This window comes from Moschus berezovskii, chromosome 22 (assembly GCF_049115385.1).
Source record: "Moschus berezovskii isolate FMDL1 chromosome 22, NW_MosBer_1.0, whole genome shotgun sequence".
NCBI classification, from domain to species: domain Eukaryota; kingdom Metazoa; phylum Chordata; class Mammalia; order Artiodactyla; family Moschidae; genus Moschus; species Moschus berezovskii.
Window position 1 is genome coordinate 52,433,599 of NC_142481.1, and position 24,359 is coordinate 52,457,957.

A 24,359-nucleotide genomic window follows, 5' to 3' on the forward strand; every position below is an offset into this window, starting at 1 on the left:
TCAGCTCCCAGGGTCTCCTACCTACAAGGTCCAGATGCCCAGTTCAAGCGCTGCCTCCTCCCTAGAGCCCTCCAGGTGCTCTGTGCTGGCCTCGTTAGAGCCCATCTTGGTGTGTTTGGAGAAAGAAGGGTTAGTCATCTGTCAGGGGGGAGGCCATGACTCTGCTGCCTTAGGGGGCTGGCTGGGCCCAGAGGGTCACCCAAGACACGCCCAGAGGGTATGCCACAAGCTGCTTGCTGGGGGTGGGTAGGGGTGGGAGGCTGAGGGGGCAGAGCCTTGTCAGGTCTCTGGGGTCAATCCCTTCCCTGTGCCCGCTGTGGGCAGAAGGCCGGGGGACTGTGGCCGCGGATGCCCCGAGGACTATGGCTTAGGCCATGTTCACAGTCACCTCCTGGGCAAACACCAAGCTGCACCCAGAACCTCCTGGTACGGGTGAGAATCCAGCCCCTCCCAGGCAGGGTGGTGTGGGAACACCCCCGTCCGCATCCTAAACACAGTGGTTAGTAAGTGAGGTCCCCTTCATGCTACATCCCCAGGAGAAAGGTCCTAGCATCATGCGTCTGTTCCAGGGAGGGACCTGCCCCAGGGTGACCTAGCACACTCCTGCTGGATCAGGTGCCCCCTGTCGCACAGCCACCAGGCTAGAGGGGCCAGACCAGCCAATCGGTGCAGAGGCAGCGCTACGTCCCATGCAGTCCTCACCAGCCAGCCTGTTCAGTTGTGGGCACGGCCCCCATGCTCCATGGGCAGCACAAGGCCAGGTCAACCAGCAACAGGGATGGGTGTGGAGGTCAAAGAGTGGTCCCCAGAGAAAGCCAAGTCCTCATCCCCAACACCTGAGAACGCGTCATTTTACAGGACAAAAGGGACCTGGGAGATGTGAGTAGGCTGCCGACCCTGAGACGTGAGCTCAATCTCGATGACCCAGGCAGGCCCAGTGCAATCACAAGGGTCCCTGTGAGAGGGAGGCTGGGTGGGAGATGTGACAACAGAAGTAAGAGGTTGGAGGGACGTGGGGCCGCAAGCCAAGGAATGCAGGCACCTCCGGGAGCAGAAACACATTCTTCCCCGGAGCCTCCGGAAGGAACCAGGCCTGTGACACCTTGATTCTAGCCCAGTGAGACCTGGGTGAGACCTCTGATCTCTGACCTCCAGACTATAAGGTGATAGAGCTGCCAAGTTCATGGATGTCTGTTACAGCAGCCATGGGAAAATAACATAGCTAGGAAGACAACTGTTTCCAGCCTCACAGCACACCTGACATTCAACAGTTGCTCAGTTAATGCTCTTCTCTGTATGGGAAAGATTGAAGGCAGGAGAAGGGGACGACAGAGGATGAGATGGTTGGATGGCATCACCAACTTAATGGACATGAGTTTGAGCAGGCTCTGGAAGATGGTGATGGACAGGGAAGCCTGGCGTGCTGCAGCCCACGGGGTTGCAAAGAGTCAGACACGACTAAGCGGCCGAACAACAACTGCGTGTTTGATCTGGAGAGCTCACAGCCCCTGCCTAGGGTCAGCCAAGTCCACGGAGGAGAAAGGACCAATCTCCCACAGGTGACCGTGAAGTATCCTTGTCCCCCACGTGACTGCACTGGGAGACCTCAGGGAAAAGCAAACAGCCTGTGGTCACTGGAATTCTGTATTTCAGAGCAAAGCCCTGGAGAGGGAAGAAAAGTTCTGGAATGGCATGAGGACCTGCTTGGAACATTGACCCTGGGGCCAGGAAGCTTGGGTAAACGCACGTTCTCGATGTCTACAAGAATCTGACTTCCTCTTTACCTTCCCCTCATCAGGTCCCCAGCACCAGCTGACTTGAAACTTGTATTCACTCAAGAAACATCAACTGAGCATCCACTGTGCAGTGGGCCAGGTGCTGGAGCCATAAAGGGGACAGTAAGATGTGGCCCCTGTCTTCATGGAGCGGGCAGCCTCGGGGCCTGTGCACTCGGGCTTCCTGCGGCAGGGACTCTGCCCAGTGTCACCTCCTCAGCAGGGCCTTCGGGGACCAGCCCGCCTACAGTCACAAGCTTCATCTCTGTGTCCTTCTGCCCTACTTTGCTTCATGGACTCTGTTCCCGCCTGGCATCATACGGGCTACCTAGCACGGTCTTTGACACAGAGTAGGCGCTCAGCAAACACTTGTGAACAAATGCACTCACAGGAACGGCGGCCTGGAGGTGGAGAAGGATGTGAGGACAGGTAACCACGGCTAGAGACACGAGCAAAGGTCTGCTGGAGAGATGTCTGCTTTTCAAATGGCTTTTGCTTCTGAACTGGAAGGTCGTGGGCGAGAGCTGGTATGGACGCAGGGGGCGCCTCACACAGAGTGCTCTTGCAGTCTGCCACATCCATAGGTGAGCCAAGGTCCCCGAGTGCTGGCTTACCTATCAGCTTAAACCCAGTTTCGGCAAACGCAGGGTGGTGAGCGGGTGGAGGCCACGGCCAGGACAGCAGACAGGCGGGGCCCAAGTGCAGCAGCCCTTGGAGGGGTGGTCTGTGCTGGTTTTTAGCTCCTTGGGGTTCCCAACACTGCCCCCGGGACACCCCCACCGTGGGTCTCAGAATGGCCATTTCTACGGCTCAGCTGGATCTCCTTTTTTCTACCCTGAAATCTTAATCGCAGACTTACTTGGAAGGAAAATAGATTTCAGGGCAAACAGATCCACTTGACAGCAATTTTGCCAGGTCTAAAGAGTTGCTTTTATCTTTGTGCGTTTTGAACTTTGGTGAAGGTAACGCTCAGTTCATCGTTTCATGAAATTGCCCAAGTTCTCCTTTCTTTTCCATGTCATGGAAATCTGAATCAGGGACAAGGACCCACTGAGTCGCACCCCGGCCGGGGGACCAGCTGAAAGCAAGCAGAGCAGGGAGAGGCCTGAGGCCCAGACCCGTGAGCCCCCGCTAAACACTCAGAGGCTCCTGGGGAAAGGTTACCAAAAAGCCCAGAGCCTCTGGGCTGCCTGGGCTTCTCTGCCTCCTGCCTTGACTTGCAAGCTCCGTGCTCCCCAGGGAACAGTAAGTTCCTGAGAAAATAAACAGCCCCTGGTTGGAGAGAAAACAGACTTTGGATCCCAGCTCAGCTGGAGATGAACAAAGGAAGAGAGTCGTTGGCGGGAGCAGGGACACACGGCCACGGCACAGAGCGCCTCCCAGGGAGCCAGCACGGGGCTGGGGCGCTGCAGCCGAGCCTGGCCCCTCTGCCCTCCAAGCAGCTGTCGCTTGGCCGCAAGGAACAGGATCCGCCCCGCGCCTCTCGCCAGAGCACTCAGCACCAGCGCCCGCTCCAGGCGAGGCCTGCCAAGGGCGTCTTGGGGCCTGAGCCAAGTACCCAAGCGGAGGCCCTGCCTTCTTGGCCACGGAGGCCCAACCCCGCTGGCTGGGAGTCCATCTGCCCAATGAAGGAGTGACAGGAGCCGCAGCAGGGCCAGGACCCCAGTGGGCACCAGCTCGCTCTCCCCGCAGGGTCCCGCCAGCTCCCGCATCCCTGAGCGTCAGGCGTGGCGCTAAGCGACGGACATGGGTCACCTGGGTCTCATGGCACTAGAGGGGGAGCCGGGGCGTGGAGAAGTTGTGCCTGGAACCAGGAGCTTGGAAGGGGCAGAGGCAGGATGCGGATCCAGGATGTGCCAGCCCAGACCCGAATGCTTAAGAGAGGCCCACACCCAACAAATACTGATTGGATTTAAACCCAGGGCTTCCCTGGTGGCTCAGATGGTAAAGAATCCGCCTGCAATGCGGGAGAACGGGGTTCCATCCCTAGGTTGGGAAGATTCCCCTGGAGGAGGGCATGGCAATCCACTCCAGTATTCTTGCCTGGAAAATCCCCAGGGACAGAGGAGCCTGGCAGGCTACAGTCCATGGGGTCGCAAAGAGTCGAATACGACTGAAGCACAGCACAAAGATGTATTTTTTTAAGCCACTACAGCAACAGTAGACACCAACCCCAAACTTTTTCCAAACTCCCATTATGGGACCAGAGTAGGTGAACGGAGGGGTCCTGGGCCGGGCCGGGTCAGAGACGGAGGATGCACTGTGTCTCCCACAGACGCTCCTACTCCACCGGCCAGACCTGCTCCTGCCCTCCCCTCTCTACTGGACCAGGTCCCCCAAAGCCAGGGACAAGCACACATGAAGACAAAGGCTTTCTGGGTGGGAGCAGGGTGGCAGGGGTCTGTTAGGACAGGAGTCTGCAGACCACCCCTCGGGGCTGGTGGACCCCAGCACCCTGACGTGACTGGAGGAAAGGCAGGAGCCCAGGAGACAAACCTAGACAGCATTTTAAAAAGCAGAGACATCGCCTTGCCAACAAAGATATGTACAGTCAAAACTACGGTTTTTCTAGTAGTCATGTACAGACATGAGAGCTGGACCATAAAGAAGGCTGAGCGCCAAAGAACTGATGGTTTTTGAACTCGGGTGCTGGAGAAGACTCTTCAGAGTTCCTTGGACTGCAAGAAGATCAAACCAGTCAATCAAGGGAAATAAACCCTGAATATTCACCAGAAAGACTGATGCTGAAGTTTAAGCTCCAATACTTTGGCCACCTTATGCGAAGAGCTGACTCACTGGAAAAAGACTCTGATGCTGGGAAAGATTGAAGGCAGGAGGACAAGGGGGCAGCAGAGGGTAAGATGGTTGGACGGCATCGCTGACTCTATGGACGTGAGTTTGAGCAAACTCCAGGAGATAGTTCACTGGGAAGCCCAGTGTGCTGCAGTCCGTGGGGTCACACAGAGTCGGAAGCAGCTGAGAGACTGAACAGCAACAGGAGCACAGCCATGATGGGGGCGTCCACCTTGCTCCGGCTTTTGGTGACCACCCCCCCGAAACCCATCAGTGGGGTCTGCGGCTTCAACCACGTCTACCAACGAAGACGATATCTGCCACTTTAGATGCCGCTCCAGAGCTCAGAGAGGACGTCCAAGGGCCCACGGGGCAGAACACAGGGCAAGCGCTCAGCTGGGTGGCAAGGCATCCCCGAGGCCACGCGGGGAGCCCGCGCCCAGAGGGGGTGGCCCTGGAGCCACGTGGCGGGCAGCCTGTGGAGCCTTCCTGGCAGCCCTGGGGGCCCCTGGGGGCTCCTCCCAGGCCCCTGACTCTACCTTGAAGAGTAGCCAGGAAGGCTTCACTGCTCCAACCTCATGCCTGCTCAGCAGCTCTGGAAGGCTCTGAGCCTGGTGGAAGCTCTGTGGGGGGACGCTGGGTCTGGACTCCAGCCTCTCCCTCGCCCGTCACAGACAGCGCTGCTCCCCGCCTGCGCAGAGACCGCTGCTCGGGATGCCGTCCCCGCGGTTGCTGATGGATTCCGAGCGTCCTCTGGCTGGATTCTATGCCGCCTGCGCGTGGCGCATGAGAGATGGACTTTCCTTTGACTTAAGGCTTAAGAATATTGGAAGGAGCTGGGCCTGGGGGGCCTCGCCACCTTCAGGGACAGCCACCTCGCCATGAGGTTGGGACAGCGCCCTTCTCCCCCCGGCTTGGTCAGCCCAAGGTCTGTGCCTTGCCTGCCAGGAAGAAGCCCAGCCCTGGGGGTCCCTGCTGCCCCGACAGCCCCAGAGCTGTGCTCCAGCAGCCAGCCAGCGAGCACCCCCGAGGCGGGCCTTCCAGATGCGGTGCCTGACAACCACACAGCACCCCCCGAGTCTGGGAGGGACGCAGGCAGCTGGGCCACACCTGTCCCTGGGGCGCACGGCCTCCAGCCCCCCAGCCCAGCACCAGGGCAGCAGTGGTGTAACAGCTTCCTGCCCTGGCGAGGCCGCTGTCCCCACATGTGCAGGGAACTGGGGCTCAGAGACCGACAGTGGACAGTTGGACCCCCAAGGCAAGGGGCACAGCCCCGCAACCTGCCCATAGCCACCCAGCCCCCTGAGAAAGGCCCCTGCCCCAGCCGGCATGGAGCCCACCACCACGGAGGCAGCCGGAGAGACAGCGGGGAGACAGGGAGGGGCAAGGAGCTCTGGGGAGGGGCGCGGCGGGGCCGTGTGTGCGTGTGCCTCTGTGTATTGCACACACACCCTCTTGCCTGGTGCGCCTGCCAGGTCTGTGCGTGTCCCCCTCGCGTCCCCACGCAGCGAGTCCATGTGTCTGCAGGCGCGTGTCCCCCGCGCCCGCCCCGCCGCCCAGCTGGAGTGCGCAGCTGGACCCGGGGGGCCGTGCGCACCGCCCGATGCGAGGTGACAGGTGTGTAATAAACCATTAGTCACTGTCACGTTTCCAAGCAGCGGCCTCCCCGGGAGGGGCTGCCTGCGGGCTGGCGCTGCCTGGCGGGTCTCCAGCTGTGAGCTGCATGTCCCCATCCCCCCGGCCGCCGCCAGGGCTGCTGCCAGACAGGGCAGCAGCTGGCCAGCGTGGGTCTTGTGCCCCTGCCCTGTCCCAGGGGCCCCAAGGCAGGGGGGCAGGGCCTCGTGTGTGCCCAGCAGGGCGGGGAGGTCCTTGAGGGTCAGGGCTGTGCAGCTTATCACCCAGAGCTGAGGGCGGGCTGGGACAGCAGCCTCAGGGATGCCTTGGGCTGCCTGGAGGAGGCGCCAGCGGGGTGAGTAGGAGTTTCAACCAACAGCTCCAACACCGACACCAGCCAGGATGCTGGGCTCTCGGGGGAGGGGGCGCCAGGACTGCGTTCCACCTGCCGAGTTCCATTCTCACACCGACCAGTGAGCCAGGCACTCCCACTGGCCTTCCCACCCATTCCTCAGATGAGGAAACTGAGGCGCAGTGCAAGGAGACACTGGTCCCAGGCGTCCTTGCCCACCACCTGCAGTCCCCTTTGCTGCCGGGCACCCCGTCCCCCTCTGCCAAGGACCTGAACGCCCCCAGAAGGCTGGCGGCCCATCAGCCCCTGTCAGCCAGCCCCTTCCCTTGTGAGTCCACACTGCACCTGGGTACCTGGGGGCATCCTGGAGATGGACTCCCAGGACCGCAGCACCATACGCCGACTCCCCCACTCACTGACAAGCAGTGTTTTCCACCAGCTGCCCCTGCAGTGGCCCAGCAACGGGGAAGGCTGGACTGGAGGCTGTTGAGCATCGGTCCTCTTAGGGGCAGAACATGCTCAGGGAGCCACCACTCAGGATCTGGGTCTGAGGGGCTGCTGCATGGCCCTCCCTAGGTAAGAACGCGGGCGTCTACTCACCGTTCCCATTCCAGGGCCCATGTGCCGCATAACAAATGCCTCAGGACTCCACGCTCACAGGCCCAACAACCAACTTGGGGCCAACCTCTCCATCACTGGGGAAAGCGACGCGTCCAACGGGGTAGGGATGGCGGGGACAGGGTCTTGGTGGCTGGAGGGGGTGGGAGTGAACGCCCTTGCTGGAAAACGCCAGGCAGCACCTCCCACGGCCGGACCCCTTCATTCCCTCTGTCCCAAATGAGGCTACACCGGGAGCCATGTGCCTGGACATGAGCGGTGCGCCCCCGCAGCGGGAAGGCGGGTGAGCCCCCACACCGGGCAGCTGGACATCACATGGCACACAACGTGAAATGGAGCGCGACGGCAGCTGTGACAACAGGCGGCCTTGGAAGGCTGCGCGGGACCCGGAGTCAAGGCTCACACCCCAGACACTGGGCCACAGGGTGCCAGGCAAACACAGGTGTGGCGGAAAAGCAGATGCGATCCTGGCGGGTCGCTCTGGGGCGACAGGGCATCCAGGTGGATGGAGAGGTCCAGGGCAGGGTTTGGTGACTCATGGAGATAGATCCATTATACTATTTTTTAAATGAATGAGTGAACACAATGCAATGTAGAGATAAAAAAAAAGAAACCAACAAAGGCTGTGTGTGAACTGACAATGAGAGAGGGGAAACGATCAAACTCGAGTCAGGGAGACCCAGCCTCCTGGCTCCCCACTGAAACGTGGTGACCCTAGGGTGGGAGTCTGCACCCCAACTTCTGGGGAAGCTTCTGGCTTCCAGGAGCCGCCTGATCCACACCAGTAGCCAGAGATGGTGAAATGCTGGCACCTACCTGTGCCCGAGAGGTCTGGTCCGGCCCCATCCAGGCTGCTCTGCTGACATCGGGCTGGCCCCTGCTCCTGGCCGGCCCTGGGGCCCCTGGGCAGGCTCTCTGCTGGGGCACCCAGCCGAGACTCGGGCTCCCGGGCGGGAGGGTGGATGGCTGTCGACGTTTCAAGAGATGCAGACGTGACCTGGAAGGACAGGAGGGGGATGTGGTGAGTCTTGGGCACGTCTGCTTGGAGGAATCCCATGGTGCTGGGTACTGCCCCTTACCCACAGTGGCCTGGCGTCGCTGTCAGGGAGCCAGAGCACGTGCCTTCCTCGTCCAGCAAATGCTGCCCAGGGACACCAGGCTGACCCCCAGGCGCTGGCAGTCCATCCCCAGGACCCACTGCCACCTGGGCCCCTCTGCTCTGCACAGGCCTCTGTGACAATTACCAGCAAGCTGGTCGCACTTATAATGACCAACCTAGCTAATCTTCAGTTCTCCCTGCAGGGCAGTCATCCTATCCCCCACCCTTGTCCTGTGTTTTTAAAAAATACTGTATAGTAAAATATGTCGCTATTGTTTGTTGTTTACTTGCTAAGTCAGGTGCGACTCTCTGCGACGCCAGGGACTGCAGCCCACCAGGCTCCTCTGTCCATGGGATTTCCCAGGCAAGAACACTGGAGTGGGTTACGTAACAAAAAATTTACCATCTAGACCATTTTAAGGATACAGGTCAGTGGCATGAAGTCCAAACATGTGTGCAACCATCCCCCAGATCCATTTCCAGAACTTTCTCACCAGCCCAAATGGAAACTCCATACTCATTAGATACTACCTCTGCGCCCCTGCCCACCCTGGCACCCACCATCCCGGCTGGTTGCTCTGCCCCTGGTCCACAGTGGCACAGGGGACTGGGGCTCAGAGAGGGGCAGCAGGAGCCTGAGGTCACAGAGCTGCTGAGGCAGGGTTGACACAGGTTTGCATCCTGGGCTCCTAGGCCTGAAACCCCAGCAGGTCCCTGGGGGCTGGTCCCGGGGCCTGGCGATCCTCCACTCCCTGATTACAAGCTCTGGGACTGCACGGCTGTCAGAGAACAACTTTGCGTTGATCCCGTTTTTCCAAGGATTAAGGCTATAAAAGCAAAGTGCCTGAGAGAGATGGATGGTGCTCTATCCAGGCTCCGCCAGTTCCACACGCGAGAGACGGGTACATTTACCATTTGTTTCCGGGAGCGTTTTAATTTATGGGATCCATATGGTGACGCTGCCCTGACCGCGGCCCCCGCAAATCCCACAGGGGTGCTGGCAGCTTAGGCTGGAGCCAGGAGGGGGTGGCGCCTGGTCCTGGCACACTTCATCCACTCCTGGCCTGCTTAGGGCTGGGGGCCCACCGCACAGTGGGGAGCCTGGAGCCCCTGTAGACCTCACTCCGTAAACCTTGTCATCACCAGTCAGGGAAACCCTTGCCAGACGCAGGGCTGCTGTGTCCCCACTAGTCACAGGATGACTCGTCCAGCCAACCCCGGGGACTGTCTGTGGGGTGGCACCAGGTCAAATTGGGCAGTGTTCTCTGAGCCCCTGGGGGTGGCTGGCACTGTGCCCTGGCCTTGACCCTGCTGCATGCTGGTGGACTGGAGAAAGCGGTGAGGCCTGCCCTGCCCCGCCCCACTCCTCCTGGAGCTCGGGGACCAGGCTCCTGCTGCGGGGAGGTGGCTGGTGACGTCTCACAACTCCCCGGGTGGGGCATGAGGGTGCAGTGCCTGAGCACCTACTATGTGCTACAGTTAACCTTCCGGGGAGGAGAACACGAGACACGAGGGGACGAGCCGAGCAGCCTGCCCGAGCTCCCACAGTAACTAGAGGTACCTGGATTTGAACCCTAGCAGTTGGGAGACGACTCGGCTGTTCCAAAACCACCAGGACGTAGCCTTTAAGCAGAGAGCAGCAGATGGCAGAAGAGAATACTTCCGGGTGGGAGGGGGTGCAGATGACAAAGACTGCAGGAGCTGGAGAAGAGGAGAACTCCCCAAGGGCTGGGAAAATCCAGGCAGGCTTCCTGGAGCAGGTGGAACTCTCCTGAACCAGACCTTCAAAGGGAGCAGGTTTGGAAAGGGAGGGGGGACAGGAAGGACAAGAGATTCAAACGCATATCTCTGCCCCCAGGAAGGTAAACCATGAATGAGGTACTGGGTAGGTGAGACTAGGGGGCGGGGGAGGCGAACAGCACCAGTCCACCCGGCACCATGTGGAGGAAGCCGGCTCCACCCCACCAGGCCTGATCTTTCAAGAGGAAGCGAGGAATCCATCTTTAAAAGCAACACCCGCGTGATTATTAAGTGTTGAAATACTACACAAACCCTCACATGCTGCTGGTGGGGCTGCAAACTCGTGCAGCTGCTTTGGAGACGGCCTGGTAGTTCATCAAGACACAGAGACACAGAGTCGCCACAGGACCCAGTGACTCCACTCCTAGGCAGGTATCCCGGAGAGACAAAAGCAGACATCCACATGAAAGCTTGCCTCTAAATGTTCATAGCAACCCTCAGTTCACAGACAAATGAATTCAGCGATGAACTTGAAGGCAGGTTCTTCCCCCGTCGAGTCTTGCCAACACCCTGACCTGCAGTGGGCGCCCCCGCTGAGCATGCAATGGTAGGCGTGCAAGCTGCTTACGCGTAGTCCTCGGTCACACAGCATTGGATAACTAAGACAACCCGAACGCTCTAGAACAGGGCCCGGCCCAGAAACACACACTCCCCGGCACCATCGTGTGCCAGACACCCTCCCTCCTCGGGTCCAGCTGTCCCCACCACAAGGATTTCACCCCCTTCTCTGGGGTCTGTCAGCAGCTGCCCGGGACGCCAAGGGGGCTCAGTCACTGTTAATTGCTGGGCAAGGCTGCCAGACACTCGTGGGCGGGAGTATGCGTTATCTCATGCTAGCATCATTGGAGGGGGAGGTGAAAGTTCGGGAAGGTTCTTGGCCAGACCATCGCAGGGAGGCAGAGAGCAGCCTTTCCTCACCCTTCAAGGCCAAATTTACAACAATTCCCAGCTAATAAAAAGCAGACCCTTGAACCAACACATTCACTGTGCCTTCTCGCTGCCAGAGCCAAGAGCCCCAAGCTAACGGCCTGACTCAATGTGCTATTGGGAGGGGGCCTGGGACATACATTGCTCCCTGCCCTGGGGACCCTGGAAATTGGCAGCATCCCAGAGAGTCCATGGGGCCCTGTGGAACGAGCAGGATAAACTTTATTGTCCCCTTTACTTCCTTGGACTGGGGCCACCACATTTAAAGCATTAGTTAACAGGGAAAGAAAAAACGGGGGTGGGTGGAAATTTCCAGGGTTCTTTACCATAAAAGGGATCTGCGGCCCACCACTGACTATCCTAATGAGAACTTGCCTTGTTACACTTTCTCTGGGGAGCTACGTGATCTGGAGAGTGCCGATTCCAGGTAAACGCACAGGCAAGGATGATGGTGGCGGGGGCGGGGTGTGCGGGGAGAGAGCAGACACAGCATTGTGGCCACAGAAAGGAATACCATGTGGCAGGGTTGTCAGCACCAAGCTTATCTGATGGGTCGCATTAGTCCTCGGGCTCCCCAAGTCTGGAAACTCCCACTTTATTGTTCTGTAGAATTGTTTTATTGAGATAAAATCCATATACCATACTATTCACCCATGGAAAGTATACAATCGGGGGCTTTGAGGATAATCACAGACTCGCATGACCACCAGCGGCCCCATCACCCTGTTCCCACCCCCAGCCCCTGGCAGCTTCTCGTCTCCCTCGGTCTTCACCGCATGCCTCCTCTGGACGCTGCATACAGACGGGATCCTCCACCATGTAGCCCTCTGAGTCTGGCTTCTTTCGCTCAGCATAATGTTTCTCAAACTCGCCCACGTGGTAGACTATAAATCATGTATTTTTAAAAACAAAGGCAGTTCCAGTTTGAGGGCCCACAGCAGCCCAGAGGCCACTGGATGATACGCCAGGAATTCCCTCTCCAGCAGCCCCACCAACTGATTGTTCCCAGGGCCCGCTTCCCTCTCCCCCACCCCGAGCCCCACTACCCTGTCCCCGGCACCCAGCCAGACTCCACCTCTTCGGCTTCCTGCAGAGCAATGGGGTTAGGCACTGGGCTCTGGGTTCTCTCCACTGGTTTCCAGCTGGGAGATCTTGGCAAAGTGACTTAACCTCTCTGGGCCTCAGTTTACCCTTCTGTAGAATGGATTAACAACCCAGCGAAGTCTGACTCCCAGAGGCAAGGTGCAGGGGATGAATTCTTTCTGCTAAAGCACATAATAGGTGCTCAAGAAACGGTCACTTATCTCAAGACTGAACCACATAAGCATCAGGAACAAGAGCCAAATGGGTGCTGGGGCCAGGGCACCCCACAGAGCCTGGAAGGGTGTGTGCTGGAGAAGGCGTCACAGCCTTGGCCTTGGAGGGCCCCAGCTGGTCTCTGGGCACTTTCGGCCTCAGTTGGTAGGGCCGCCTTCTAGGTTCACTTGTCCACTGCGGGCGCAGAGCCTGAGGCAGTCCTGGAGTCCCTGAAGTCATGGGGTAGGATCTGGGGTGTGAGACTCCCGTTTTTCCTGATCACCCCGAATCTTCTCTTTCCCCCAAATCAGCTGAACATAACACTTCAGGAAGCCAGCCTTGCCAATCCCGAATAAAGCAAACATGGGCCTGAATCCTGAGTGTCGCCTGGCTGCCTGCAGCCATAACTAAGAGTAACAGACAAGTCACGACTGCTCGGACTTCACCTTACGTCTCAGGGAAATGGGCCAGTAATGCCCTAGCCTAGATTCACAGAGCATATGCCCTGTGCAGGTGTCCACTGAGCACTTGCTGTCAGTAGCCAATGTCATTCTCCCAACAGCCCTCCCTTAGTGCCTGCTTTTCTACAAAGGAGGAAACTGAAGCACAGAGAAGTCAAGTCAGCTGCCCAAGTTCACCCAGCCGGTCACGGTCAGAGTGCCCACAGCGCCGGCGCTGGGAGGTCCTCACTGCACGTGGGCAGGGCCTGACTCACGCTGGCTCGGCAGACACATGGCAGCCCGGACTGCGGGTGAGCGGGGGGGCTCTGGAGGGTCTATCTCAAGAGCAAGGCTGGGGGGGGAGGCAGAACTGAGCTGCCAGAGAGGACGAGGAGACACCAGCATGCGACGGCGCCCACGGACACAGCATTACCAGCCCTTGGCCCCGAGGAATGATCAGACGTGGGTGGCAGGCCCGAGTCAGGCGAGAAGAGCCACCTCCCCCGCAAACAGGAGTGGCTGGGGGCCTGCCTTGGCTCGAGGGTGGGTAGGCACAGCCTGGCTGGTGGGAGACCCTGCCACCGGCCGGGGACCTGTGGGTCACAGGCCTGGAGCTGTCTGTCTGGGAGGGAATAAGGGCACACGGGCCAGCCCTACCATGAGGACCCTCCCCCTATTTCCTGGAACCCCCCATGAGAGCCCACCCACAAAAATGCGCGCGAGCCTCTCTGGGGGGGCTTCTTGCCCTGTGCTGCAAGCTGAGGCATCAGAGGCCTAAGACCAGTATTTTATGCCCCTTAATTCCCTGTAATAGCGCCATAATGGTGAGCAGAGAACTCCAAATACTCCAGGAAAGGGGACGATAAAGCTCCGGGTCAGGGGGAGACAGAGCTGCTGAATGCACAGTCCCCGACAAGCAGAAAACGAACGGGTTATTAAACGTGCGGGGCAGACCGGGCGTAATTGGAAAGTTATTAGATATGGAATACACACAGCACCCAGTAAATGAGTAATCAGGGGCTAATTAAGCTCACGCGACACGGCAGATCGCGCGGGAGAGGCTGGTGGCTGCCACATCTGTGGCAGCAATTAGGGGCGCTCTGGCTGCGGCGCCCGCGGGGAGGGAGGGTCGCCTGCTTGGGCAGAGTCCCAGCCGGGGGTCTCGATCCCACTCCCCCAGCCGAGTCCCGCCAGGTGTTCCCACGTCTCAGGGGCTGGAGGCGGGGTGGGGTGGCTCATCCAGCCTTGAGGGCACAAGGTCTGGGACTCAGAAAAAAAAAAAAAAAAGGTTTTTGTCCCTGGCTGCACATCTGGCCAGGACAGTACTCGCTGCAGCCTCCTGAGGGGACAGAAACAATCATAAGAGTCCCCCCAAATGCCCTGCAAAGTGTGTGCAGTCACCTCCGAGAGCTTCGCTTCAGTTCTGCCAGGTGGGCCAGCCAAGGGGTGTGGCCAGCCCATTTTATAGATGGAGAAACGGAAGCTAAGAGGACCAGAAAGGGACAGAACTCACCCAGCCTGGTTCCCCTGCAGCAGGCACGGACACCACCTCCCAAGTGTCTGGGAAAGAGCGGGGCACTGCTGCTTCTCAGGAGACTAGAGCAGTTACATGGACACAGGGAGCGAGCGTCTGGGTTCCCCCAAACTGGGTGGCCTTGTGTGAGCTTTTGAACGCCTATGAGCCTCAGTGTTTGCATCTGCAAAGGGGGTGCTGAGAGTCACACCCACAGCACACAGCAGCCGTGAGGATTCCAAAGTTAGCATTTGTGCAGTCCGGCCCAGGCCTGACACACGGATGTCATGAACGCATTTGCTAAAGCCAGAGAGAGAAGAAAGCCCACTCCCAATGCCACAAAGAGAACCAGAAAGCCCCTAGTTCAGGACCCAGGGGCTGCCGGAGCTGAAGAGAATCTGAACTCAGCTCAAACTAGGCACTCTTTCTGAGCCAGGAGCCAGTCTGTCCCTGAAGGGTCCCAGTAGAAGGGCAGGAGACTTGGGACAAAAATGTCTTTCACTGGTCACAGGTATATGTTGACTGCACCTACTGAGCGCCAGGCCCCACACCCGTGACACCCAGTGGGTGTCAGCCCATTATGCCTTAGTTCTGGCGGGGGGCAGGAACTGGTGGGCCCCATTACACAGATGGGGAAAGAGACCCAGAAAGGTTGGCTCGTGGCTGTGTCTGGATGGCGCACGTGGGGCACGATGTCTCTGGAAAAAAGAAAAGCCAGGGTCTAGGACTTCCTGGTGGGCCAGTGGTTAAGAACCTGCCTTGCAGTGCAAGGGACGTGGGTTCAATCCCTGGTTCAGGGAACTAAGATCCCACGTGCTGTGGAGCAATTAAGCCCGTGCATCACAGCTAGAGAATCCACAATGAAAGATACAGCAGGACGCCGCAAAGATCCTGCATGCCACAGCTAAGAACTGATGCAGCCACATAAGTCAATAAATATTAAGAAAAGAAAGCAGGAAAGCAAAGCGGAGTCTGTTGCTAACAGCACTAGGAGTGTTGAAAGACACACCTCGCGGGGGGTGGGGGGTGGGCAGGTGCAGCGGGAAGAACGGGGCCCCGGGGAGACTGGAGCTGGCCAGAGGCGAGCGAGCCCAACTCGTGCTGCTCCTGTAGCTGAATGGGACCTTCAGAAGGCCTGAGCCCAGCCCCTTGCTCAAGGGAGGCCTCTGGGCCAGGTGACTCCCTTGTCTGGCCAGGGGCAGGGCAGGGGTCTGCAGGGAGGAATGCACTGTTTCCAGAGGCGAGCTTGCTTCCCCCTGACTGCCAGGCTGCAGGGCGTGCGGGTGGTGATGGCTGGGGGAATCCAGCTCAGGCCCAGGGTCAGGGACGAGGCCCTCCGGGGTCTGGGGGCAACTGGAAGCCAGCAGGGGGAGCAGGCTGATCTCAGACCAATGATTGCCCGATACCTCGGCTCTCTGGGGCTCCCCCTCCTACTCCTGTGGTGCTCTCTCACCTCTTCCTGCCTCCCAGGGAAAGAGTCTCCCACCAGTTTCTGGGCACACAGCCCTCCTCACTTCAGCCCAACCACGCTTGAGCCCGAGCCAACTTTCCAGAATACCACACTCAACCGGCCTGCACAAAATCCTTCCTGACCCCTCCATGGGACATCTAAGAGCCATGTGATTTGGGCCAGCCTAGCTTCTCACACGTTATGCCTCACATCCACCTAACCACCTGACCAACCCTGCCTCCATCCACCCATCCTTCCACCTGTCTATCTATCTATCCATCCAACCGTCCATCAATCCTTCCATCTATCTATCCAATCATCCAGTCAACCATCCATCCATCTAATAAACATTTATTCGGTTCAGTTCAGTTCAGTCGCTCAGTTGTGTCTGACTCTTTGCAACCCCATGAGTCACAGCACGCCAGGCCTCCCTGTCCATCACCAACTCCCAGAGTTCACTCAAACTCATGTCTACCGAGCTGGTGATGCCATCCAGCCATCTCATTCTCTGTCGTCCCCATCTCCTCCCGCCCCCAATCCCTCCCAGCATCAGAGTCTTTTCCAGTGAGTCAACTCGTCGCATGAGGTGGCCAAAGTATTGCAGTTTCAGCTTTAGCATCAGTCCTTCCAATGAACACCCAGGATTGATCTCCTTTAGAATGGACTGGTTGGATCTCCTTGCAGTATAAGGGACTCTCAAGAGTCTTCTCCAGCACCACAGTTCAAAAGCATCAATTCTTCGGCGATCAGCTTTCTTCACAGTCCAACTCTCACATCCATACATGACCACGGGAAAAACCATAGCCTTGACTAGATGGACCTTTGTTGGCAAAGTGATGTCTCTGTTTTTTAATATGCTATCTAGGTTGGTCATGACTTTCCTTCCAAGGAGTAAGCGTCTTTTAATTTCATGGCTGCAATCAGCATCCGCAGTGATTTTGGAGCCCAAAAAATAAAGTCTGACACTGCTTCCACTGTTTCTCCATTTTTTCCCATGAAGTGATGGGACCAGATGCCATGATCTTTGTTTTCTGAATGTTGAGCTCCAAGCCAACCTTTTCACTCTCCTCTTTCACTTTCATCAAGAGGCTTTTGAGTTCCTCTTCACTTTCTGCCATAAGGGTGGTGCCATCTGAATATCTGAAGTTATTGATATTTCTCCCAGCAATCTTGATTCCAGCTTGTGCTTCTTCCAGCCCAGCATTCCTCATGATGTACTCTGCATATAAGTTAAATAAGCAGGATGATAATAAACAGCCTTGACGTACTCCTTTTCCTATTTGGAACCAGTCTGTTGTTTCATGTCCAGTTCTAACTGTTGGTTCCTGACCTGCATACAGGTTTCTCAAGAGGCAGGTCAGGTGGTCTGGTATTCCCATCTCTTTCAGAATTTTCCACAGTTTATTGTGATCCACACAGTCAAAAGCTTTGGCATAGTCAATGAAGCAGAAATACATGTTTTTCTGGAACTCTCTTTGCCAGGCATTGTACCTGAGATACAACAGCCAACTGAACAGGCAAACATCCCTGCCCTTAAGAAGGTGACATTCTGGGGACTTCCCCAGTGGTCCAGTGGTTAAGAACCAGACTTGCAATGCTGGGGGCGCGGGTTTGATCCCTGGGTCAGGGAACTAAGATCGCACATGCTTGGGGCCAACTAAGCCTGTGTGCTGCAACGATTGAGCCCACCCACCCTGGAAGGTCCACAGAGCTCTGGTCTAGTGCCACAGCTACAGGGTCCACACACTGCAACGAAAAAGATCCTGCAGGGCACAACCAGGATCCCACGTACTGCAACGAAGACCCAACACAGCCAAATAAATGCATTAAAAAGAAAAAAAGAAAGTGACATTCTGGTTGGGGAAGACAGACTCAGTAAATCCATACTGATGTGTCAGCTGGGAGGAGGTACCAGAAGGACAAACAGGAGAAGGGGACAGGGAGGGGAAGCGTGGCCAGAGTTAGAACTTTCCATAGGCTGGCCCCATTGAGAAGGGACATTGTGCAAAGACTTGAAGGAAACAAGAAAGCTAGCCAATGAGATAGACATCTGCAGGAAGAGTGTTCCAGGAAGTCAGTCAGTTCAGTCGCTCAGTCGTGTCCAACTGTTTGTGACCCCATGGACTGCAGCACGCCAGGCCTCCCTGTCCATCACCAACTCCCAGAGTTTACTCAAACTCATGTCCATCGAGTCAGTGATACCATCCCACCATCTCATCCTCTGTCATCCCCTTCTCCTCCTATCTTCAATCTTTCCCAGCATCAGGGTCTTTTCAAATGAGTCAGTTCTTCACATCAAGTGGCCAAAGTATTGGAGTTTCAGCTTCAGCATCAGTCCTTCCAATGAATATTCAGGACTGATTTCCTTTAGGATGGACTGGTTGGATCACCTTGCAGTCCAAGGGACTCTCAAGAGTCTTCTCCAGCACCACAGTTCAAAAGCATCAATTCTTTAGGACATCAATGTTCCAGGAAGAAGGAACAGCAAACAAGACGCCCTGAGGCGGGGAGCGTGTGTGCAGACCTTTCTTGAAAAGGCTAGACAGTATGGGCTCGCTCCCTCCCACTCCCCTGCAGGCGTTCTGCAGGGCCTGGGAGCTGTGTGCCCTCGCGCACTCACTACACCTCTCTGGGCTTGGCTGCCCCGTTTGTAAAATGGCAAGGGCTCGCTAGGTTTGAGGTTCAGGGCGAGCACAACACAGGGGTCTGCTCACGAGCCGCTACCATGTCTGTGAGTCCCCCTCTCACCCCAAAAGGCCCTCTGCTCCTCCCCAAATCCCTGCCTCCTTTCCAGCCAAGAGTCTGCCCCCTGCCCCCGGACTCTCCCAGGCTCCCCTTCGCAGGCAGAGGCAGACCCCTCCCCGGACCACCTCCAGTAGAGCCCTCATCTGAGTACCACTGATTCAGGGGTTACGCTTCTGGCCGCCCAAGACTGTCCCTGCCCTGAACAGCACTTGGTAACTCCAAGGCCTGGCAGTGTCCCCAACACAACACAAAGAGGAGACATCTAAGTTGTGGAAGGAGCCACATGGTGGTCTGGGGAACCGGGTTTCAGGCACAAGGAACACCTGTGCAAAGGCCCTGAGGCAGGAGAGTGCCTGGTGTGACTGAGGGTCAGCAATGGGAACCACGTGGCTGGGCCCCTGATGGACTCGGGCTCTCATTCAGAGTAAGAGGGAAGCCAGGAGGGTTCCAAGTCAAGGACAGATGTGATCTGACTTTTGCTTTAACTTTTGATGATGAGATGCTTCTAGATTCACATGCAGTCATAAGAAACGATACCCGGAGAGCCTGCGTACCCTTGGCTCAATTTCCCCAAAGGTAACATCTTACAAAACCAGAGCCAAGGTCACAGGGAGGAGCCAGCAGGACAGCTTGCCTCTTGTGCACGCTTCCCCAGTGGACTTGGACTTGCACAGGCGTGTGCATTCTGTTCTGCGGAGTGTTATCTCCAGTATCGGCTTCTACAAACACCTCCACTGCAGGGACAGGTAGCAGTCCCACCCTCAGCATCCCCCAAGATGCTCCCTGATAAGCACACACCCCTCCCTCCTGCCCCAGATGCCCAGCCCCGCCAGCCGCTGATCTGTTCTCCATTTCTACGTTCTGCTGTTCCAGGCATGTTATGTAAATGCAATCACAGTCTGTAACCCTTTGGGACTGTTCCCACTCAGCACGGCTCCCTGGAGGTTCACCAGGTTGCCGGGCATTTCGGTGGTTTGTTCCTTTTTATTAAGGAAGTCTTCATCTACAGCGTGGCCGTCCCTCGTCTTGGGGGCCCGTTGCCTGGCTTCAGTAGAGGGAAGCTAGTTCCCTGCAGGTTGAGGGACTTCTTCTGTCCCATCCCAGTCTCACGTCCCGCCACGGCCCCGCTGCTCCTCCTGGCTTCAGAATCTGCACCTGGTTTACCTGCCAGCTCCCTGTCCAGGGCCTGCCCCCTCCACCTGGGAACCAGAACACTGCTTCTCAGGCATGATGTGCTCCTACACCACCCCACACAGCCTCGTTAGAGGCTCCAAACTGGGGAGGTCGGGCGGCTTGTCAGCCCAAGGCTTGTGGAGCGCTCCTGGTTCACACGTGGATCAGAGATGTTTAGCAACCTGCCAAACGCCGCACAGCTGGGAAATGAGCTTCAGCTGCCTCAGAGATGGGTTCCGAGGACAGGGTGAGAGCGCGGGGCGGTGCGGGGGCTGCCCTGGGCTCTGTGGGGGCTCAGCGCGACCCCGTGCCTCCACCAAGGGGGCCTTGGCGGCTGCAGGTAAACATGACATAATTACTGTGGAGGGAACTGTGCTGTCTCACCCAGGGCAGTCAGTTTATCAAGCGCTGACAGTGCATTAGCTAAGTGATCACTAGACTATTAATTTTTTTCCCCCAGCCCTTGCCAGGGGTATTACAGTGAAAAATGGCAGCTTAACCGCAGGGAAATTCTTCAGGGTGACAAAAATAAAAATAGCTCTAATTGAAGTTGATAGAAATTATACCCTTTAAAAACACACGTCGGGGTGCACTGGCTGTATTGTAAATTAACACGGGGGCAGGGTTTCTGACACAAGATGGTGGAAACACAGTGACAGCCACAGCAAACAGCCTCCCAGGGCCTCCCATCTGCTGGGTCACGGCTCAGCGGCCCTGGGAGGCGGCGGGCCTGGCTGGAGGCAGGCGCCCGGGCCGGGGATAGGGTGGGGGCTGGCACTTGTGGCCTCGCCCCCACCCAGCCCCTGCCGAGAGGCAGCGGGCAGGATGCGGCCAGGGCCACTTCGGGGAGCCCTGGGTGTCCTGGGGTGCTGCAGGCCTGCCCGGGAGCAGAGGGGGCCGGGCCCTCAGCAAGCCAGGCCAGCGCTCCACCACCACAGCCACCGCGGGGCCCAGCTCGCAACGCTGGAGGCCAACGTGAAACTCGCCGGTGAGAACGTGTTCAGCATGGAGGCTCCGGCCCCTCAGACAGAGCCTGCGTGCTCTGGTCTCGGCACTGAAGCGTCCCCCGGCAGCCAAGGGGCTTCAGTGCAGCGCGTGAAAGAACGATAAACATAACGGCGATGAAATACTAATAATCACAGGCGGAGCATCTGCCCGGCGCACCACACTGTTTCAAGTACTTTCCACATGTTTTAATTCACTTAATCCTCCACACAACCGGTGAGGCAAACATGGTCATTATCGTCATCACGTTCCAGACGAGGAAGCGCATCTGGAGGCCCAGACAGGCTGTGTAGCCCGCCTGCAGGGACAGTCACTCGGCCCCCTCTAGGCTGGCCTCCAAAGCCCCCTGCCCAGGACCCCTGAGCCCAGCAGAGGACAGGCCCCCGGCCGGCAGGTCTCCAGAGGAGTCGCCCTCAGAATGTGGCACGGGCGGCAGTGTCAGTGCTGGCCCTGCACACGCATGTAACAGGAAAAGCAGACTCCATATCACGTCTGTCTCCTCGGCTTTCACCTTTGTGGTCTATTGCTCTGGCTTCCAGTTAAGAATGTTTCCGGTAGTCTGAAACAGACGGGATAGCCCATTCTCAAGGCTCTGACCTCTACGGGTCTAACACTCTTCCTTTCGTATAGAGATGAACAGCTGCAGAACAGAGAACAGCACTTGCCCTGTTGGAGGTTTACAGGAACATCACGAGCTGACCTCCGTGGACAGGACGTGCAAGAACAAAGGATTCCAACACTAAGAGGTTTGCAACAACAAGCCACGCCCTTCCCTCACCTTGACTTTATTTATTCATTTATTTTATTCTCATTTATTTTTTTTGGCCACACCGAGTGGCATGCAGGGTCTCAGCTCCCTGACTAGGGCTGGAACTCATACAACCTACAGTGAAAGCGAAGTCTGAACCACTACCCGCTGGGGAAGTTCCCACTTTGACTTTAAAAGGACTTTGCTGAGACCCTTCAGGGAATTTGGGGTTTGGAGGGCCTGAGCCACCCGTCTCCTTGTGTGTCTCTGCAATAAACCTTTTTCTGCTCCAAACTAGGATGGTTCAGTATAGTTTGGTCTTACTGCGTGCTGCACACAAAAACCCGCGTGTGGTAACACACACTTATTTTCACATGGCTTGTGCAATTTACTTTTATTTTGGCTTCACCTTTACTGAGGTTGAGAATTCACTTAAGCTTCATATAGCTGTGCTGGGTATTATGCACTGGTCAGGGGTGGGGGGTTAAAGAAAAAAACAGACCTAAGAATTAATTTTGGAATACTTATCGGGCCCTTGCCCCAATAAATGCCAGGCACTGTTCTAGGCACTGGAGACTCACAGCATGACGAGGAACGTTCCAGGACTCTAGCTGCTGACATTTGAAAGGGTTGGAAGAAATAATTACAGGTCCACAGGCAAAGACAGAAGTCATCAAAAATGAAAATCCAAACACCATCTTATGATGGAAAGACACAAGTCAAAAATCTAAGACTCTGACCTGCAAAGGATTCTAAGCTTACTCTTTTAAAAAGAATAAAGGGAAAGATTAGAAGGAATCTCTCATTTTCTCTCTCCCTGAGCGTGTGCGTGTACACACACACACACACACCATTTCCAGGGAGAGAAATCTAATAATGGGAGAAACCTCGAGAAGAACTATTTTCGTGGCTTTGCACTGCTGTCTTCCCTGAAAAGATCTGGAGGGAATAATTGACTGGAGTGAGTCCTGACTGAGGTGGAAAAGGGGAAATGTAAACGTGGGAAATGCAGACAGGAGCTTCTAGAAAGGGCACAGCACACGGGCAAGTCCTGTGGGGCTGGGTCAGCTCTGCCCACAGTTGGTCCAGAGAAATCTCGGGAGACACAGAGCAGACCCCAGGCCGGCACGGACATGCATGCCCCTCTCCCAGGAGAGAACGAAGCCCCAGGATGGAAGTGACAGGACTGCTAGTCTGGCATCACACCCAGGTCGACCCCAGAAAACACCATCAGGTGGGGGCAGGGAGTGACTCCGGAACCAGGGTGAAGGGCACCGGACGACTCCCGGCTGCCGGCCGGTCTGCGGGAGGGGATGGGACGCCCGAGCCGGGAGAGGAAGCGGCTGCAAGCGACCTATGTGACCCTGCACGCCATTTACTCGGGCCACAGCAGCCACCTGGGTCAGCCCCGGTCACCTGGGCACACAGACACCCCCGTGCTGACCTCACGGGGCCCCTGCCTGAAGGATCAGAGTGGGATGCCAGTGGGAAGAGCTGTGACCCAGCCCACCACACGCCTGGCCGCACTCTGCACGCCACCTTATTTCATTCTTAGGCCACCGCATCAGTGCCAATCAACAGCAGCCTCCACCTATTAAAGCTTGCCTAGAGTCAGGAGAATCCCAGGGAAGGGGGAGCCTGGTGGGCTTCCATCTATGGGGTCACACAGAGTCGCACACGACTGAAGTGACTTAGCAGCAGCAGCAGCAGCAGAGTCAGGCGGTGACTCCCTCCCTGTGGGCTGTGTGGCCCAGGGAACTTACTAAACCTCTCTGGGTCCCAGCTTCCTCACCTGTAAAATGGTCATAATGACAGTACTCGCTTCACAAGAAAGGAAAAAAAAAGACACAGGTACTCAGAACGCCACGTGGCCCTCAGGAGCTGCTCAGGAAAACCCGGATGATTTTATTTTCCTTGAGATAACTACTTAATGTCATTTGACTTACGTGCCAAGCACTGTTCAAACACTTGATACATCTTGACTGGCTTGATCCTCCTAACACACCTATGAGGCAGGTTCTACTGTGTCACGTGCCCACTTTATGGATGAGGAGACCAAGGTACAGGGCTGGCAAGTCACACAGCGCCAGCTCCGCACCCAGATGCTGTCATGCTCGCCGACATCCTTGGTCTGTACCATTACCCTTCTCACAACACCGTCCCCCAGAACACCCCGGGAAGTTCAGAGGGCGCTCAGGGACCCCCACGGTACAAACGACATTAAGCAACTTCACACAAACAGCTGGTTAGAGGTGAGGCAAGAAGATGAAGGCAAGTCTCGAGACGCAGAGGGGTGAAGCGCTAATAGTGTGATACTCAGGAGAGTGAAGCGAGCATAGGATGGGCTGGGGTTGGGGGTGAGGGTGCGTCACCCCTCCTCGGGAGGCAAAGGGCCCTGACTCCAGGGACAGGGGAGGGACGGGGAGCCTGGGAGCAGGAGGCTCCGGGAACAGGAGGGGCCCTTCCTCAGTCCCGCGTGCGCTTTCCAGATCTTTATTTTGATGCTGCGTTCCTTTTGATCATCATGAAAAAGGAAACCCACCACCGGCACCTCATGAGCGGAGGGGCTGGCGTGATCGGGAAGGGCTGGGAAGGCGCGGAGGAGCCGGCTTTGTTTGCGTAATCTCTGTCTCACTGCAGAGATGAATGGGAGCTCGGGGAAGTCTCCAGCACCCCCAAATCTCTGAGGGAAGAGGAACCTGAAATGTCGTCTGCCTCCTGCTTCTCAAATTCAGGATGTGTCCCACATAAGAGCAATTTTTCAAAAAAAGGGAATGGAATAGGAAAAAAAAAAATACTGGCATGCACCATATGTAGTAAAAATACCACTTTGTGAAACAGGTTTCAGGCACTGATGTATGTCAGCATGGCCTGGGACCTGGGCACCGAGGACCCCCACACCTTGTATGTGGAGCCCACCCTTCCTCTGGCCCTGCCCTCAGGAGGCTCCATGGGCCACATCCCACCACCACTCTGTCCTCAGGCCCTGCCCCCCGTTCCGGGACCCCGGG

At 56.9% G+C, this 24,359-nt stretch overlaps 1 protein-coding gene across 6 annotated transcripts in view; it reads right to left on the reverse strand.

The window, feature by feature from the left end:
* The window catches only part of GSE1 (Gse1 coiled-coil protein), a 394,319-nt gene that overhangs the window by 236,717 nt on the left and 133,243 nt on the right, over window positions 1–24,359 (reverse strand). For all 6 annotated transcript variants that reach the window (XR_016035912.1, XM_088830636.1, XM_088830637.1 and 3 more), the window contains exon 2: window positions 7,969–8,149. Coding sequence is in view for 5 of the 6 variants with exons in the window: in XM_088830636.1 (XP_088686762.1) it covers window positions 7,969–8,149 (181 nt within the window). In the remaining variant the exon portion in view is untranslated. The remainder of the gene's footprint in view (window positions 1–7,968; window positions 8,150–24,359) is intronic.